The sequence below is a fragment of the Rattus norvegicus genome, chromosome 4 (assembly GCF_021556685.1).
Source record: "Rattus norvegicus strain SHRSP/BbbUtx chromosome 4, alternate assembly SHRSP_T2T, whole genome shotgun sequence".
Lineage (NCBI taxonomy): Eukaryota > Metazoa > Chordata > Mammalia > Rodentia > Muridae > Rattus > Rattus norvegicus.
Genome location: NC_141537.1, coordinates 119,472,432 through 119,490,540, shown reverse-complemented (window position 1 = coordinate 119,490,540; position 18,109 = coordinate 119,472,432). Strand labels below are relative to the sequence as shown.

At 45.2% G+C, this 18,109-nt stretch overlaps 1 protein-coding gene across 25 annotated transcripts in view; it reads right to left on the bottom strand.

The window, feature by feature from the left end:
* Window positions 1-5,783: 5,783 nt before the first annotated feature.
* Alms1 (ALMS1, centrosome and basal body associated protein) overlaps window positions 5,784-18,109 on the bottom strand; it is a 100,359-nt gene continuing 88,033 nt past the window's right edge. For 12 of the 25 annotated variants that reach the window (XR_015685439.1, XR_015685441.1, XR_015685443.1 and 9 more), the window contains 7 exons: window positions 13,413-13,530; window positions 12,123-12,326; window positions 11,592-11,833; window positions 10,937-11,090; window positions 10,227-10,290; window positions 6,650-6,749; window positions 5,793-5,940 (listed from right to left, as the gene is read on the bottom strand). Coding sequence is in view for 12 of the 25 variants with exons in the window: in XM_087656697.1 (XP_087512823.1) it covers window positions 5,896-5,940; window positions 6,650-6,749; window positions 10,227-10,290; window positions 10,937-11,090; window positions 11,592-11,833; window positions 12,123-12,326; window positions 13,413-13,530 (927 nt within the window). In the remaining 13 variants the exon portion in view is untranslated. 25 annotated transcript variants of the gene reach the window in all.

The window sequence follows — 18,109 nt, the reverse complement described above, 5'->3', positions numbered from 1 at the left end:
TGGATAACCTAAATTGGTGTTTCCAGGTCACAGTCATCCCAAATGGCTCCAGAATAAACTACCTCATATTCCTTTAAGATGAGAGCTGTGGTTTTTGTGTCAAAAGAAGGTCAGAATAGGGTGTCAAATCTCCTGGGACTGTTGGAAGTCATCCTTTGTGGTGCTGGGAATCAAACCCAGATTCTCCAGAAGGGTAGGTAACAAGTGTTCCTCATTGGAGCTCTCTCTCCAGCCCTGGTTAATCTTTTTGAACAAAATCAATGTAGGTGTATTCAGTAGTTAGGACCCAGTTTAAACCCAGTTTAAACCCAGTTTAAACCCAGTATGGCTGGACATGGTTGTAATCCTAGGCCAAGAATAGCCATTCAGCTTTAGTATCAGTGAGATATTATCTTTTAGAAAGAAAGAAAGAAAGAAAGAAAGAAAGGAAAAGAAAGCAAGCAAGCAAATGTGGGCATTGTTAAAGCAAGTTTTGGGGGGGTTTTTGTTTTGTTTTGTTTTGTTTTTTGGGGGGGGACATTTGTAGAGCTGATAGAGATTTGAGGTCAGGTAGAAGGCTAGAGCTTTAAAATTAACCTAACTAGACAAACAGTGGGATAAGACTTCTGTAGGCCATCTGCCCAGAGCTTGGTTAAACAAAGACATTGCAGAATAAGTTTAAGGTGTATCTCTTCTCTTACCAATCAGTGTCCCCTCTCTATTGCATCTTAGCTCAGCTCTGTGTGGAGGGAGGGCATAGATTGCTACAAGCACCTGCGACATGAAGATGAGCAGAATCAGGTGAGTGTACTCTCAGCTGTGAAGACTAAGAAACGGGAAGGAGGAGGAAGACTTTGGCTCCTTCAGGAGGCTATAGCTTGGCAGAAAGGTGGCAGCCCCTCTGGGACTCAAATGGTGCATGGGGTGGGGACATCCAGAGAAGGGAGCAGCAGTGACTATGAACAGCATGGAACCCTTCCCACCAACACTGATGGTATACGCAGCTTTACCTTGGAGGCATGCAGACATAGCCAGGTGCTTTGGTGAATTTGCCTTGAGTTCTTTTATGTGAATATATCACTGGTCATTACCTTTTCTCCTGTGAAAGGAGGTGAGGTGTTCCTGCTCTTTGCACGGTTATGAAGATGCTGCCCTTAGCCTTCCTGGATGGGCAGTAGAGTGCACTGTCCCAGAGTGCATCGTTGGGACTCAGTGGTTCAGTGAATGCAAACCTGTTCAAAGTGTACTTGAATTCCACTTAGCCACTTTCCCGGCCAACTCTTGTGTGTCAGACTTAGCAATTCAGAGTAAAAAAGGTTCTTTTATATTTAGTGTGCATTTGACCAAAGAAGGATAATTTTCCATATTTAGCATCCAGATGTTTGTTCTTCTGTGCCTTTTTAAACTTTTTTACATTACCAATTTTGGAAGTTGACTCATAAAAGGTCTTTATATATAAATCTTTTGTTAGTTACCTGTGTTGCAATCATCTTCTTCTTCTTCTTCTGTGTGTGTTGTCTTTTCTCTCCTTTTATGTTGATAACATTCTACATTCTATCACTTTTATCAACATTTTATGGCTAATGCTTTGTTACATGGAAGGGCTAGATATTGCAACGACACAGGGCATTTGTTGCTCTTACAGAGGACCTGGGTTGGGTGTCCAGCACTCACATGGCAGCTCTCAACTGTAAATGAAGATTCCTGAAAAGAAGCTATGTCTGGCTGTGAATGAGAGAATTCTAGGAAGGAATATCAGTCTGTGGAGACCAATTGACAGACTGGAATTCCAGTAGTGGAGAAATTGGAATTTTGTAGGTGCAGAGGCTGGCTACCTTATCTTGGGCTACTTCTAGCACTTCTGGAACAGCCATTCCTTGGCCCACCCTGTATATCTTGTGACAATAGATAATCTTTAGGCTCTATTGATGTAGCAGAACACTAGCTTCTGCCAACCCAAAGCTAAGGATAGTATCAGATAGCATCTTAGGCCTTAGAGCTCCACCACCACCCCATCTCGCTGTATCTGCCTCTCTGGTTTACTCACCAATACATTTTAAGCTTACTAGATTTATGACTTTCTCTGTTCTGTATGACTATAAAAATTTCAAGAAACTGCTTCCACATTGGGACATGGAATTTTGGGGTAACCTGAGTCTGTGTTCCCGGGCCATAGGAATATGCTCTAGAATAAACTGTGTCCTTTATTCTTTTGAGGTGAGAGCTGTTTCTTCCATTGACACAATCATCCACTCCAGTTCCAGGGAAATCGATGCCCTCTTCTGATTTTCACAAGTACCACATAGACATGTGGTGCACACTTAACATTTTAGAACAATTCTTCAGTATTTTCTCCCAAAACTTTAGATTTTGCTTTTAGCCTTTGAGTATTTCTTTTTAAGTTACTTTGATGGCGTGTGTGTGCACGTTTGTGTGTGGACATATGTGCTTGCAGGTGCCTTTGCATTTGTGTAAGCATGTGGGAGCCAGAGGTCAATGTCAGGGATCATCCTCAGTTGCTCCCCACTTCACTTTTAAACGCTTTAAAAAACTTTGCTGTGTGCATAAGTGTCAGGCCATCTCCTCCTGCCATGAGCAAGACCCACCTGCCAGAGCTGGACAATTTTTAAGAGGTTAAATGGTGGCAGACCTCTTGATAGTCATATTGATGCTAGAAGTGTAAACAAAGGCTTTTGGCTTATTTTTTGTGTATCTGTTATTCAATCTCACCATCACCCTATGTCTTAGGGCCTCCATTGCTGTGAAGAGACACCATGACCAGAGAGAGCAACTCTTGTAAAGGACAACAATTAATTAGGGCTGGCTTACAGTTCAGAGGTTCAGTCCGTCATCATCATGGCAGGAAGCATGGCAACATTCAGACAGGCAAGGCACTACAGGAGCGGAGAGGTCTACATCTTGTTTGGAAGTCAAATAGAAGACTGGCGAGGAGAAGGATTTTAAAGCCCACCCCCTCAAGACGACACATTTCTTCCAACAAGGCCACACTTTCTAATAGTGCTACTCCCTGGCCAAGCATATTCAACCACCACACCCACTTCCCAAAGCCTCTGGCCTCTGATCTGGAATGATCATTCTCTGAACCACTCCAGATTCTTACTGGGCCAACCATGAGCTACATGCCCTGCAAGACCCAACAAGATGACAACACTTGCCTTCATAGAGCTCTTTAGTAGGCAAGTCAGGAAGGAAGCAAAACAAAACACCTTGCCTCCCACCCCCCAATCTCTGTTGCAGTGAACTATTTCCAGTTGTTCTGAGCTTTGCTTGAAGCCTTCCTGTTAGGTGACAGCACTGGTGTACCTGTGGGGTGATGGGGATGTTGTTTCCAGTCTAGCCATGGTGCTCAGCCTCTATGTTCTGGAAGACAATGCAAATACTCTAAAGCCTCTTCCACCATCTCGGTTAGCTCTTATACCATGATACTGTTTTTTTTTTTTGTTTTTTTGGTTTTTTTTTTCAGTCTTGCCTTATCTGTCTTATAGCTGGCTCTGGATTTGAAGAGCAAAGGTGAGGACAAACACTGTGATATAATGAGCCAAGATCAAGAGGCAAACTTGGCCATGCCCACTTTGGAACTTGGCCACAGGTCCTCTGCAAAAGAGAAATCTAGAAACCTAGGTTGACCATATCTAGTCCAGGTATTGCATTGGAGGAAGTGGCCCAGGACAGAGTGAACAGGCACCTCGTGCAGATTTTACCCTAGAGCCTGAGGAGACAGCTTGAGTCCCTGAGTGTTTGTGGGCACCTTAGTTCTCTGGAGGTTAGGGAAGGAGTTCAAGGCTAGTATGCCTTAGACTAAGAACTGAATATACAGCCATGTTCATGTTTCTTAGAAATGCAATCCCCTAACAACAGCAACAGAAAACAAAACATCACATACACAAAAACCAACCAAACACGACTGGGTCAGACTTTGAAAACAGCTTCTTAGAGGAGTGGTGGCAATCATTTCCTAAGACAGGGTCAGTCCTTTGTGGAGCTGCACAGGGGCAGGGCTGTGGAAAACACCCCCTGGAGGCCAACACTATGTTGTAAAGTCATTTTCCCAGGGAGCTAGCACTGCCCAGCCCAGCAGGTGTCCTTTGTCACTTGGGAGATAGCTATCAGCAACAACCCACACAGGCAGATCTAGCCTAGCTCCTTAGCAAAGATGCAGATGACATAATGATTCGGACTGGTCTAATTTCATAGCTGGACAAAACAATCATTTGAGACACAAATAAACCTCATGAAGTAAGGCATGATTTGATAAGCCTGAAATCCCAGCAGGAGCATAGGGGCATGGTTGTTGACTTTGAAGCCAGTCCAGGTTACTTAATGACCTCCTCCGAACTTTCCCTGGGTTCACATTAAGATTCTGTCCTCTTTGCCCATACCCTCACTGCCAACTGGAGGCCCTAGCAGCTACTGCAGGACTGGGCTGGGCTCTACAAAGAGTAGACAGCAAGCAAGCAACTCTAAAGCAAATCCAAAGTAAGTCAGAAGCAGCAGCAGCAGCAGGTGAGCAGCCCTGGCCTGGGCTTCCAGCAAAGTGAGAGGTATGGCTCTTGGCGAGCCTGAGGGCTGTCAGGGCAAGTGTGTAGAAGGTAGAGAGGGAGCAGGGCAGTCTGACTGCCCTAGGAATGAGGCTTGAGATGGGCACTCTTGCTTTTGCCAAGTACATAGCACAGATGGGAAGCCATCTTGTGATGTGGGAGCAGAAGGGAAGCCCCAGCTCAGAGAACTGTTCCCTAGTCCTGTTTCCACAGTCTCCTAGGGGCCAGAAATGAATGCTCTGGCAGAGCGTCTGAACAATCCAGTGCTGGGCCCGAGAAATCATATTATTTCCATCTTGCCTAAGTTGCCTTGCAAACAGGTTTGAGACAACCACAGCTTTCTATTTCTATTCTGAATAGTAACCCACAAAGCATGAAGCCATAGCATTTTGGAGCTGAAAAAAAGTTTCAGAGCTACCTATGTTCTCATTTTAGAGGTGACTGAGCATCTGAATCAGTAAGAGACATCTTTCCTCTGCATCTTCTTGGTATCTTCCTAGTACAAGCACAAGTTTGGGCTGCACAACTTGGCTACTCTCAGGGCAATGGAGACGGGACCTGCTTTCACGTCATGTGAGGAAATCTTCTAAGGTGGCCGCTGGTCTGGGTGCCCACTGCAGGGGGTGGGGACAGTCTGCTGAATCTACACCACCTTCCTTCCTCAGCATCGGGCTTCAGCTGTGATCCTGAGTTCCAGGGAAGAAACCTTTCTGCACTGTGCACAAGCACTGGACTGAGAGCGGTGTGGGGATCATTTAGCAACACTTCCTTTCCAGATGTTGTTCTATGTATGAAACTGTTCCTGTGTGATGACGAATGGCCCCAGGCTTCAATTCCACAAACAAATGAGTGAGTGGAGGGAGACCTGCCAAAGAAGGGGGTGCAGGGGCATCTGGGGAGACTTTGGTGGTGTGTGTGGCCATGGACTAGACATTCAAACAAGCCCAACGAGCAGGAGCAGAGTTCGCCACACCAAGCTGTGACTCCATTCTCTGAGCCCATGTCCCTCCATGCAGCAGGGCAGACACTGCCCCGCTCCCTGCTCCTCTGCAGATGAGGAAAGAAGGGATCTTTTGCTGCTTGCCTCACTGAGTCCGTCAGCAGCGATTTATTTTCAAGCACACACAAGCAGAGACGCAAGGGTCCCACTGGAAGACATGACCTGTGGGCAAGGCCTCAGTGGAGAGGGGAGGCCTGCTTCCCAACTACCAGTGGCTCTGTCACAGCCCCACACCCCACAGGGACTAAGGTGCACACAGACAAAGACACCACTTTATTAAATCACACCCATTAAAGTATAAATTAGCTTCTTTGGGCTCATAAAAAAAGTATTCCTAGGCTCTGAAGTAGTCTTATGTCAGTCCCAAGGCACTTTTCTCCCCAGGAGATGATTGGTCACTTTCTGTGGAAGAAAACACAGGGAAGAAGTCAGATGCACGCATGGGTAGCTGATCAACCTCACCTCAGCACACTGTGAAAGAGGCTCAGATGACTTTCCCTAACTCACCTACTGATGGTGGCAATTAGGAAGAATGTTTTGGAAAGACGGTCTCTAAGTAATACCTATCACTCCTCTGTGGAAGCAGACAACCTAGAAGGCTGTTAGCACCTAGCACAGCAAAGCCTGAGTGAGGCTCTCACAGCAGGCAGGCCATGCAGCTCTGGGGTCTCCCCCAATGCCCCAACAGTTCCCAACCCGCACAGTCCGCTCTGGTGTTCAGCTTCTGACTTTCAGGGTCCTCTAGAATGAAATGAGTAGCCAGTGGCTGTGTGGCTTCCAAGGAAATGTGCCCTGGGAGGTTCTTGGCGGGCTCCACTCTCTAGCCTCACTCTCTGAAGACTCACATGGTCCAGCGTGTTTACACAGATCCAGAGGACTACACAGGAATGTAATCGCCCTTCGGGAATTACAAGCCTGTGCTCCGTGCAGTTCAGCTATGAGGGCGAAGCCACCTGTGTGCAGTCAGGTGTAGTCGCGGACACGTGGAGAGTGGCTCCCAGCCTCCTCCTCAGCAGTCAGTCACTGCTTCTCAAGAGTGAGCCAGGCTAGCTCTGCTCTCTCTGCTGATGACCTGACCACCTCCTCCACGGACAGTGCGAGCGTAACTAACCATTTTATAGTGCTGAGCTCGTAGCCGGTAGGATGTATATTCTGATTTTCTCTTCTCCTCTTCTCTCTTCTTCTTCACTTCTGGAAGCTGCTCATAAAACCTTAGTAATGCCACATGTGGAAAGACAGACAGCAATACAGTTATCAGGCATGCATGGAGGTACAGGATGCCCTGCCCAAACCTCTGGCCCTCTGCTGCCTTGGCACCCAGCCTGTAGACAGGGCTGGCCCTTATAACCCACGCCCATGGGTACAGAAAGCCTGGCCCAGGTGCCCACAGACTGAGAGAGAGAGAGAGAGAGAGAGAGAGAGAGAGAGAGAGAGAGAGAGAGAGAGAGAGAGACACGAACAAAAATAGAAAACATTGACAATAGTGCTTACTTCCAGAAAAAGAATAAAATACAGAGAAAGAGTAGGTAAAATTCTGTTTTCCATGCCATGTACAAAACTGTAGAGTTTCAATGTAACAAGCAGGTATTACTGAGAACATACATACATAAACACAGACACACCTGTGTACACATACATCACCATCAATCGGGGCATCCCAGCTAGTGTGGAACTCAGTCTGGCCTTAGCTTACCAAATGCTGGGACTATGGGGCATGCAACACCATATCCAGCTCATTACTGTACTTTACATTTTCTCGTGGCACACCCCCTTCCTGGTTTTAGGACACTACTCCTTTGCCTCTTTCACCCAACCCCCAAAGCTGTCTTTCTACGTTATGTTCTGCAAATGAAGAAAGCATGACTTCAGCACTGCTTAGCACAGAGACGTCCAGGTTTGCCCATTTCCCGGCAAGTATCACTTTTTACACTGAGTACAACCCCACTGTACGAATGCACGTGTCCTTTAGCCCCTTCTCTCCCACTGAGTACTGACGCTCACCTCATTTCGTGGCTGCAGCAGACATGAATACGGAATCATGTCTGTGACCAGGTGCACATGTAAGGCCTTCAGGTGTACCCCAGAAGTGCTACAGCTGAGCCATCGTGTCATTTGCAGGTTTTTTTGTTTTTTTGTGGGGGTGGTGGTGTTTGTTTGTTTGTTTGTTTTTGAGGAACGTCATGCCAAGTCTACAGTGGCTGTGGCATTCCCTCCCATAGCACGTCTTCACTAGCACTTGCTGTCATTTGTTCCTTGATGCCAGCCATTCTGACTGGAGTGAGATGAAATCTCAAAAAAAGCTTTGGTTTGCATTTCCCTGACGTCTAAGAGAGTGACCACATTTTCAGTATTTATTGGCTATTTGCATTCTTCTTCTGAGAACTGTTTCTTCAGCTTATTAGCCTATCTACTGGCTGGACGGCTGTTCTAGTCGCCTTAATCTCCTCAGGTTCTCTACACAGTCCTCTGCGGGTGCTGGTGTGGAACACCGCTTGGTCTCACATGTTGGAACAGTTGGGGGCACTGTGCGGGAAGGTAGTGGAGCAGCACTGAGCGAGTGGCTCACTAGGGGTGGGCCTTAAGCTTGGACCATTTCCTGTTACACTCTACTTCCTGCCTGTGGGTGCAGTGTGACTGGTCAGCCAGCCTTCTGCTCTGTCACTGTGTCCTCCCTTCCCTGAGGCTGCAGCTGTAGGCTTGTATTAGGATATTTTATCACAGCAATAAGAGAAAACTAGACAGATACACAGCTGCCAAAGACTGCCTTCCATTTGGAGGCCATCTCCTCGCTCTGCTGTTTCTTTGCTGTAAGAAACTTCAGTTTCATGAAATTCCATGTTCACATCTTAAGACATATTCCTGTTATCTTGATGTGTTTTGTCTCTAGCAGTTTTAGTTACTATTGTATTCAAAATACAGAAAATAAAGAAAGTACTAGAATAGACGCACCTCTAAAATACCATAGCATTCAGAGAGAAGAGAAACTTACTCTGAGGAAAGGGCAGAGCAGAGAGGAGCTTGGGCTTGTGCTGGAAATGAAAAACTGTCAGGAACAGAAAAAAAGAAGGGAGAAAGGGCATCCACGTTGGGGAAATGTGCAGAGCTGTGGTTCAGAGGCCAGGCAGGAAGCAGGTGAGGTGAGGCTGGCACAAGCCAAGTGTTTTTATAGTCACATGAGAAGCTCTGTCCTATCTAGGGTCGGGTGTCCCTAACTTCAAGCGGAGAGGAGCACAAACATGCATTTGAAAGCTGACTCTGAACAGAGTCTAAATTGCCAACAAAGAGTAGAGTGCACAGTACCATGGAATGATAATGAAGGAGAACGGGCTCAAGCAATGCTTACTAGTCGGGGACACATTCACAATATGATGTTGAGAGAAAGCAGGCGTCAGACCTGGGCGCACAGCATAAGCACTACTGGGGGCAGGGAAGCGCACTGCACCAATTACTACAAATTCCAGTACTATCAACAAGATGACTGTTGTAGGACGGAGGGGAGAGTTTTGAGTAATATTTATTTTCTTTCTACTTTTTAAAATATCTTCCAAAGATTCTTACAATTTTAAAACAAAAATCTCTGAAAAGGAAGCAGTGCTGAGAGTGGTGGCACCGCCTGGGTGGGAATCTCAGCTCTCAAGCACTGGCAGAGAGACACAAGGATCTCTGTGAGTTCCAGGCCTACCTGGTCTGCAGAGCAAGCGTCAAGCTAGCAAGGCTATCTGTATCTATCTCTAAATATTCTTGTTTACCTCAAACAAACCAACACTGATTAAAAAACAAAGCAATCCACCACTTCAGAAGCCCCATGCAACCCCATGACTGTTCTTCTAATCAGCCCCAGAAACCTGTAACGTAGTTTTTTAATGGCATTCTCATAATCAATATATGCTTATCAAGCTCATTCATTAATGAGAAGACAATGCTTATAGCTGCAGAAGATTCAGAGTCTTTATGAAGAGTAGTCTGAGGAAATTTCTCAGCCTCAGTGGTTAACCATTGGCCACCGTTGCACAGGACCCAGGCTCAATTCCTCTAGCATCAGTGTGATAGCTCACAGATGTCCCTAACTCCAGCTCCAGGAAATCTGGAGTGCCTAGAAAGTCACCCACTGCATGCATGTGGTACACTTACACTTACACACACACATGCGGGAAAAAACACTCATACACACAAAAATAAAAATAAATAAATCTTAAAACAACAAAACAAAAACCCTGGCCTCTCGTGCACCTGCACCCCAGCTACTCAGACCTTGTTTCCCAAAGGTAACCACTATTACCAATTCTTTTCCAACCTACAGAAACACTTCATACATGCACATGTCTACACAGCTATAAAAGCAAAGGCTTCTTTTTAAACACTACCAATGAGGCAGTGAGCTGAAACTGAACATGCTTCTGAAACCCAAGTTCTTAAGCTAATGTCTTGGAGATTTCTAATGCAGAGATGCTCACCCTAGACGTTCCCCTTCCCTTTGAACAGGAACCGCTTTCACGCTACCTTCTCTCTCTCTTCCTTTCCTGTACTATGAGAAGCAACCTAACACCTAACCTGGGAAGCATGTGCTGGGAAGGCAGGCTGCCCGAGGCCTGGCTTGTAGCTTGTAGCTTGTAGCTTGTAGCTTGTAGCTTGTAGCTTGTAGCTGGTAGCTTGTAGCTGGGTAATCACCACCGTTCTTTTGGACTTACCGTCTGGTCCTCCGAATCATTTCCGTCTTCCCAATAGGCTTGTTCTTCTGGACTGCCAAGAGAACTAGAGGAGAGAGGAGTTTATTAGGGGATAATAAGTGTAAGGAGAGGTAGAGCCTAGCTGAAGAGCTGCTGGAGCCTGGGCCCTGATCTGAGCTGCAGTACAGGAAGTGACTAAAGACCAAGGACAAGGCCCGAGTCTGAACTGCCTTGCGGGACACAGAGGTCACCACCTAAATCTGCTATGGCAGGGGACCCAATACTGACCAGGTGACCAGTAAGGCTAACAGCTTTAGTTAGTGCTTCACATCCTCACAGCTTTCTTGTTATTTTACTGAGACTTGCCACTCGGTGCAACTAAGAGAATAGAGACCTTGGCTGCAGAGCCCAGCTCTTTCACTAAGAGACTGTAACTCGGGGTGAGCGATCTGCTCTCCCTGTGAAGTAAGAGATCAATACAGTGCCTTTCTTAGAGAGGTCAGTGTATCCCTCTTTCATTTCCTACCACACCCTGAAACCATGAACACGAGGCTAGTTCACAGAGGCATCATCCTTGAAGCAACTTGTCCTTTTAAAGAGATGCAGTGACAGGGCTAGCAGAACTGGCTTCCTGGGTCACAGATGCGTGAGGAGCTAGGTTGGACCAGTCTGCTAGCTCAGGAGATCTCAGCAAGCAGAGCCACAGTCAGCAAAGTGACAAGAGGACACACCTCTCCTGGGCAGGGGCCTCGCAGTGTTGAACAGAGCCTCTCGCTCATTCTGGAACAGGTTCTGTAGCTTCCTCTCCTGGACTAGTAGCTTCAGACGTTTTATCCGCTCCCCAGAGCGGGAGATGAAATCAGGTCTGTGAAGCTGAAGTGATTCCTACAGGAGAGAAAGCCTTATATTAATGACATAGGCTGTTTTCCAAGTGCCCAGAAAAACAAACAAATCAACAAAAAGCAAAAAACCAGCACAGGTTTGGAGAGACTGAGGGAGATCAAGGAAGCCCAGAAATGCCTTTAGGAAGAGTTGAGAACTAAAGTGGGTCACTGCAACTCTTCCAGATGCTAATGAGACAAGAGGTCAGCTCATTCACTTCAAACAAATTCATCAGTAAACATTTCCTTTAGCTACCAAGAGGGAAGCGCTCAGGGATGAGCGTCTGGTTAACACTGCAAGGACCTAGAACAACGCAATGCTGACCCAAACCTGCACATGGAGGAGCCTGCACACAGTGAGCAGTGACCACCGCCACAGAACCCTTTTCCTTCTCCTCCCAGTTCTCAGATGCTGAGGACAGTGGGATGACTAAACCCCAGCATGCCAGCCACACATCCCCACAAACACAAATGGCTGAAGTCAACATGATGTCACTGTGCCTACCTGCAGGGTTGCTCTCACAAATGGCTGAAGAAAACTCTGGCCACTATCCCTGCCTGGGCCTCCCAGGGACCCACGACTGTTCATGCATTGTGCCTGCCAGTTTTGTTCCCTCAGTGGCTCCCTCCAGGGTTTGGTTTGGGTTACTGGTTCAAACCAGGAGATAGCAGGTCTGTAAATCTTGGGCAGGTTTTCCTTCTTAGATTCAGACTTTCTGTTTTCCACAGGAACAAACCATGAGACTCCTACAGGAAAATATTTTCAAGAAACGTTTTTAATAACTGTACCCAATTACACCAAATAAATGTATGTAATACTGACTTGCACAGGACTCATCTGTTGGGGTGACAACCTTTAAGGTGCCCTTGAGTTGGTCTTCACCACAGTGAGACTCTACATAAAGTTCTAGTTGCTTTCAAAATATGCCACTGTGGTGACCAGCGGCAGGAGAGCAAAAGCACGGGTCCTCAGTGTTACAATAGACTTAGACATGCCTTTTACTCATTTCCCAGCTACCCAGAGTTAGAAACCGACCTTCACAGGGATTTGGCTTGTTTTTCCTTAAGTTTTTGCCCCGCAGATAGTTGGAAAGGAACTTTTTCTCTTTGGCTTTTTCTTCTGACCAAGAAGTCATATCACTATCCTCTTCCAATCTGGCCTCACTAGAACTGGGCGTTGGGAAAGTCACCCCAACATCCTGAGTGTATTTTTTGGCACCAGTCACAATCTCCAAGTTACCTGAGGGGAAAGACAGATGTATCTTGGAGCAGGCCGGAAGCAAGGTTGGCAGGCTTAATCAAGACAGAGATGAGCCCTATTAATAACTCAAGAATATGCTGCATGGCAGGCAGGGCAAAGGAGGAGAAAAGGAGAGAAAGATGGAGACAGGTGCAGACAGACGAGAGAAGGTTTAATCTCTACGTGGGTTAGCTATCAGACAGAAGAAAGGTTCCTTGGTTCAGGCTTCATGACCTCTGACACCAAGGGAGCAGGACAGAGTACGTCTGGCCCGGTTGCCAATCACCCAGGAAGAGGAAGAAAGAGGTGACAGTGGTGAGCTCAAGACTTGAAGGAAGAAGAAAAAAGACTGACTTGTATAAAATCAAAAGTTCTCTAGCCCCGCTCTCCAGTTACTGTTCAGAATTCAGGACTCCAGAAAACGTTACACAAGCCACTCTCTTCTGTTTTCACAGAATGCACACAGTAGTAAACCACACCCTCTTCTTTATGTTGAGTTTTCTTTTAAATGCTTGGGACCTTCCAGTATTGGTAAAATACGATTTCTTCATGTTTGAGTATGGGTGCTTTGTCTTCACGTGTGTCTGTGTGACAAGCGTACCTGCAGAACCACTGGATTCCCCAGAACTGGAATTACAGATGTTTGAGTATGTGTGTGTCTATTGGGAAGTCTGCAAGAGCAATCAGTGCTCTTAACCCTCTTTCCAGCCCGGAGAGAAAGCTTCCTCATTCTACAGCTATCAACATTGATTTTAACTTTCTGCTATAATAAACCTACATTTTACACTTAGAATTTTGCACATATTTAGGTATATCTATTGGCCAAATTCCAAATGCAAAAACTCCTGAGTCAAACTAAATTTGATAAGAGCTGCCAAACTGCTTTCCACAGGGGCAAACTATTTAGACCCCTGCTATGAGACACTCCTAAACTCTTGCTTAGCAACTTGCATTTTTTAAATTAATACATAAAAATAGCACCTAAATATGCAGAAACTTCTAACCTCTATACCCATCATGAGTGAAGTTAAGTGTGCTGAAGAGGTATATCCACATCAATACACAATTTAAATTCAAGGGACTTACCAGCTTGTACACCCTTATTCAACATGTGCACATTTTCCTCATTGGACAGAGTAGAGTCCAAGCTCAAACAACTACCAGCAGATGAAACAGAGTCAGAAGACATTATACGGTTTGCCACCTGGAAAAATGAAGAGACTCTCTCAGAACGATCTGCAGCCACTCACAGGGCAAGCCAGCGAGCGACCCAGCTGAAGCAGCTTGTGAGCGGTGTGACCATGGGTCTGTGACCGGGAGAGGGCTGCTATACAACTGGACAGAGTGCTGGGAAGTCCCTAGGATTTGAGAAAACCAAAGACGTTGGCACTAAACCTTAGCCTGAAACATCTCCAGAGTGAAATCCTCAGCTGACACCTGCAGATAATTCTGGAGCTAAAAGAAATGCTAACCTAAGTGATGAAGTCCACAGCAGATCCATCAATCGGCGCAGATTCTGACACTGCTTACATATCAGACAGATAGCAAACAGCTGCAGTGCACCTGAAGAAATCCCAAATGGGTCAAGCACATAAAACACACGAAAGCCCCTAAGCCCTTTTTAACTACATTCAGAGCAAGTAGATTGAGTTGAGGGCTGGAAGCTGATACTGGTGGGTGAGAAAAAGTTCAAAATATAGCTGAGCAAATGCCCCATAAAACTGTTTCTTAAAACATATTATGTGGGCGGTGGTAGCCCGCACCTTTGATCCCAGCACTTGGGAGGCAGAGGTAGACAGATCTCTCTGTGGGGTCAGCCTGGTCTACAGAGCAAGTTCCAGGACAGCTCTGGCTGAGACAAACTCTGTCTCAACAAACAAACAAAGTCTGTAAGCAAGCATACAAACATGGAGGTCAGAAGAGGGCACCAGCATCTCCCTCCATCACTCTTAATCTATTCCTGTGAGGCAAAACCTCTCTGGACCTTGGGCTCACATTCCACAGCTAGACTGGAACCAGAAGCCCCAGCAATCTTGTCTCTGCTTTCCTCAGATCTGGATTACTGGTGTATATGGGATGCTTGGCTCGTTAAGTAGGTGCTGGGACCTGGCACCATGGCCCAGCCAGTGTCCTTTTCCATTGAGATACTTCCCCAGCCCAAGCCCAGTGTTTAAGCCCTCTCGTCATGAATGTCTGGGGGAAGGAGAACCTATGGGTGGAAAAGAGAGAACCTTTATAGGAGAGGTTTAGTCAGCGGCATTTCTTCTAAGTGCCAAATGACATTTTTATAAGCAAGTTTGATGGAACTGTAGTGCAGTCCAAGCAAGGTATCTGCTCCTTTGAAATGGATCAACTCCAAGGCCTTTGGGGACTTAGCCCAGAATCCTGGAAAAAGGGGAGCCATGATAAGGCATTTGAAAGCAGGAAACATTTTGATTTTTCAGAAAATTAAGAATTGTAAACTGGTAAGTTTAATACCATCAACCGGTCAAATTTAAAATTTATTTCATCGATCTGCTAGTCTGCAGGCACGTGAAAGTCAAAGGCTCGCAAATGTCCAAGCATGGTAAAGACAAAGACTGGCTGCCACATTAGTCATCTTCCGGGTAGACATGATCACTGAGCGGCAGCATGTCTACTACACGTACATTTAAGGACGAGAGTCCTAAGGATTAAAATGACACACTGGCAGACTATGGTCAGTCCACACTTACCCTAGTGTTTTTTAAAGCTCAAAGAGGCTGCGCCTGAGTGTACATCTATCTTGCACTGCACAAATCCCCCACAGAGCACCTCCTGAGTCTCTAGGTCTGGTTGCAGCCATTCTTGCCTGTTTTGCATATCACCATTTTGGAGTTTTGGAAAGCAGAATTTCTGTATAATAAACATCTAGAGTGCCTGAGAGGTGGAAAAGCTCTTAAGAAACAGAGGCATGGCCCAAATCAAATTAGAGAATAGGATGGATAATTATATAAATTAAAGGTCAGAGCACTGTAGAGACAGAATGGTAAGATTATTTGATGTAGGGGAGGAAAAAAACAAAAGCAAACCAAAGTCAGCTCCAGGCCTGGAATCTTAAGACCTGAGCCAGTGGTAGGTCCTGCCTTTATTATCTCTCAGGACATAAAGTTGTCTCTTTGTGTCAGTTACCTCACTTAAGATTGAATGGAAATTTTTACTCTTGAAATTACAGGAAGTGTAGAAAGAGGCTACACTGGCTTATACCTGCAATCCCAACACTGGGAGGCTGCAGGAGGACGACTGCATGCAGCCTTTCTGAGGCTAGCTTGAGCTATACAGTGAGGCCCTGTCTCAAAACAAATGAATGAAGACATACATATAACAAAAAAGTGTTCAAAAGAACAAAGAAAAATTCTACAACAAGAAATCCTAGAAAATATAAAACTGCAGCTCTTCACATTATAGCGAGGAGATCATGAGTTCGAGTCCAACCCGGGCAAGCATGAGACACCATCTCAGGACAAACCTGTCTCAGGACAGGTTTGCTGATTGATAGTAGGCTATAAAACAGAATGAAAACACAACTACTGTAAAACGTTCAGAATGCTAAAAGGTTAAAAAGCAAAAAATGCACAAGCACAAAGGGGCAATATGGGCCAGACAAGTCTCTAAGGGGGAAACAGTACATCTAAATAAATGGGGATACTTACATGTGAGTTAAGACTAGGATGCAAGGATGCTAGGATGGCAAGTCTCCCCAAAACAATCTGTAGATTCTCCATAAACCTCAAAAATCCTAGTGGACCTTCCTGAAAAAATGTGTAAGATGTTCCCAAGCTTCCATAAAAAGCAAAGGATCCTAAGAGCCAAAACTTATTAGGAAAAGAACAGATAAAAAGTGTATTTCCTAATTTCAAAACAAAGTTAACATGGTTAAGACACAGAATAACAGAGGTAAAAAATAGGGTGTAGACACACCAGTCAACAGAGATCTGAGAGTGATCAAGTAAACTCTTAAGATTATGGTCAGCTGGGGCTCAGAATAAAGGGATCTCCACATGCAAGAGGGGTTGGCCACCACACCACACACAAAGCGTGCAGTGCACACGGATGCAGGTGTGCCCAAGCTTTCTGACACTGCAATCTACAGAGGTGCACTCACAGCTCTGAGACACTGTGGACTACAGGCCAGGCATGCCTGCATCAACTTTTAAAATGAAAACAGAGGGGAGAAAAATCTCAAGTCTAATACCAACAGCACAAACCACAAGAGGAGACTGTTAAACCAAACTGCATTATTCACCCTTTAACTTCAGGTTTCATTTTTAAAATAAACAGACGTGCCAGAATAGGAGACATTCTCAAGCTATACACCCTGTGAGACTCGTGACAGAATACAGAGCTGATAAGAATAGATAACACATATGATACTCAAAGGGCTGAGAAGGGCACCCAAATACATAAAACACTTACTAGCTGAGCAGGAAGACAGGTGACCAGGTTTAAAAGTGGGTAAAATTGAGTATCCTTGTCAACAAAGACCAACACACACAAAGGTCTTCACTATCAAGTCACCAGGAAACCCAGATTAAAATCATCACCGAGTGCCTTCACGTCATTTAGTATGGTCACACCAAACACATGAATAATGACAAGTTTTGGTAAGATGTGGAAAAACTGGAATGCTCAACACACTATACATGGGCACTGGAAAGAGCACAACCACTTTGAAAAAAAAAAACCCAACCCAAAATCCTGCAAACAAAATCAAAAAGGGCTGGGGAGTAGTGGTGCATGGCTTTAATCCCAGTACTTGGAAGGCACAGACAGGCACATGTCTGAGTTCAAGGCCAGCCTGGTCTACACAGAGTGAGTTTCAAGGCAGCCAGGACTACACAGAGAAATGCTGTCTCAAACAAACAAAAACAACAAAAAACAAAAAAAGACTGAGTGAATGAATAAGTCAATTAAAAAACACAGGCAGTTTCTAAAAACTCACAAACCATTTCACACCTAAAAGAAATGAAGATATATAAAACTTCTAAACAAATGGTCATGCTTGCATTCCAAAAATTAAAAACAATCTAAAGCCAGGTGTGGTAGCAAATGCCTTTGATCCCAATTCTCAGGAAGCAGAGGCAGGTATATTTCTCGCAGTTTGAGGCTAGCCTGTCCTACGAATCAAGTTCCAGGACAGCCAAGGCTATACAAAGAAACCCGGTCTCAAAAAAAGAAAGAAGAAAAGAAAAAGACAAAAAAAAAAATGAAAAAAGGAAAGAAAAAGAAGTAGCAATCCAAATGTTCTAACCGCCCAGCAGTAGATTATGGTAAACACCCACATAACAAACCGCTACACATCAGGAAGAGGAGCTGCTGAAAGCACATCATATGGAAAAACCTTGAAAACACTCCACTGACGCAAACACGCCATCTGCAAAAGGCTGCTTCATCAGCGACTATCTCAACTGTGCAGAATGGACAAGATAAAGGTCCCAGAACTGAGAATACGGAATAACTGTTAACAAAAGCAAGGGAGCTTTCTAGAGGGAACAGACACACTCAAAAACTGGATATGTTGATGACTGCACAACTCACTTGCACTAGAATCTTAACACTGGCCGCCTCTGGGGAGCTTGATGCCTGGGAACTTGAGTGGGAAGGACACTCATCGAATACTCAAACTACATCAGTTCTAACATATCACTAGGCTGTATTACCAGTTCAAAAGAGAATCAACAAAAAGACTTGAAGTAGTGAGTGTGGAAATGATGCAATGAGTTTGATGCTGCTAAGTTATAAAAAAGTTTTAGCCTCATAAATGT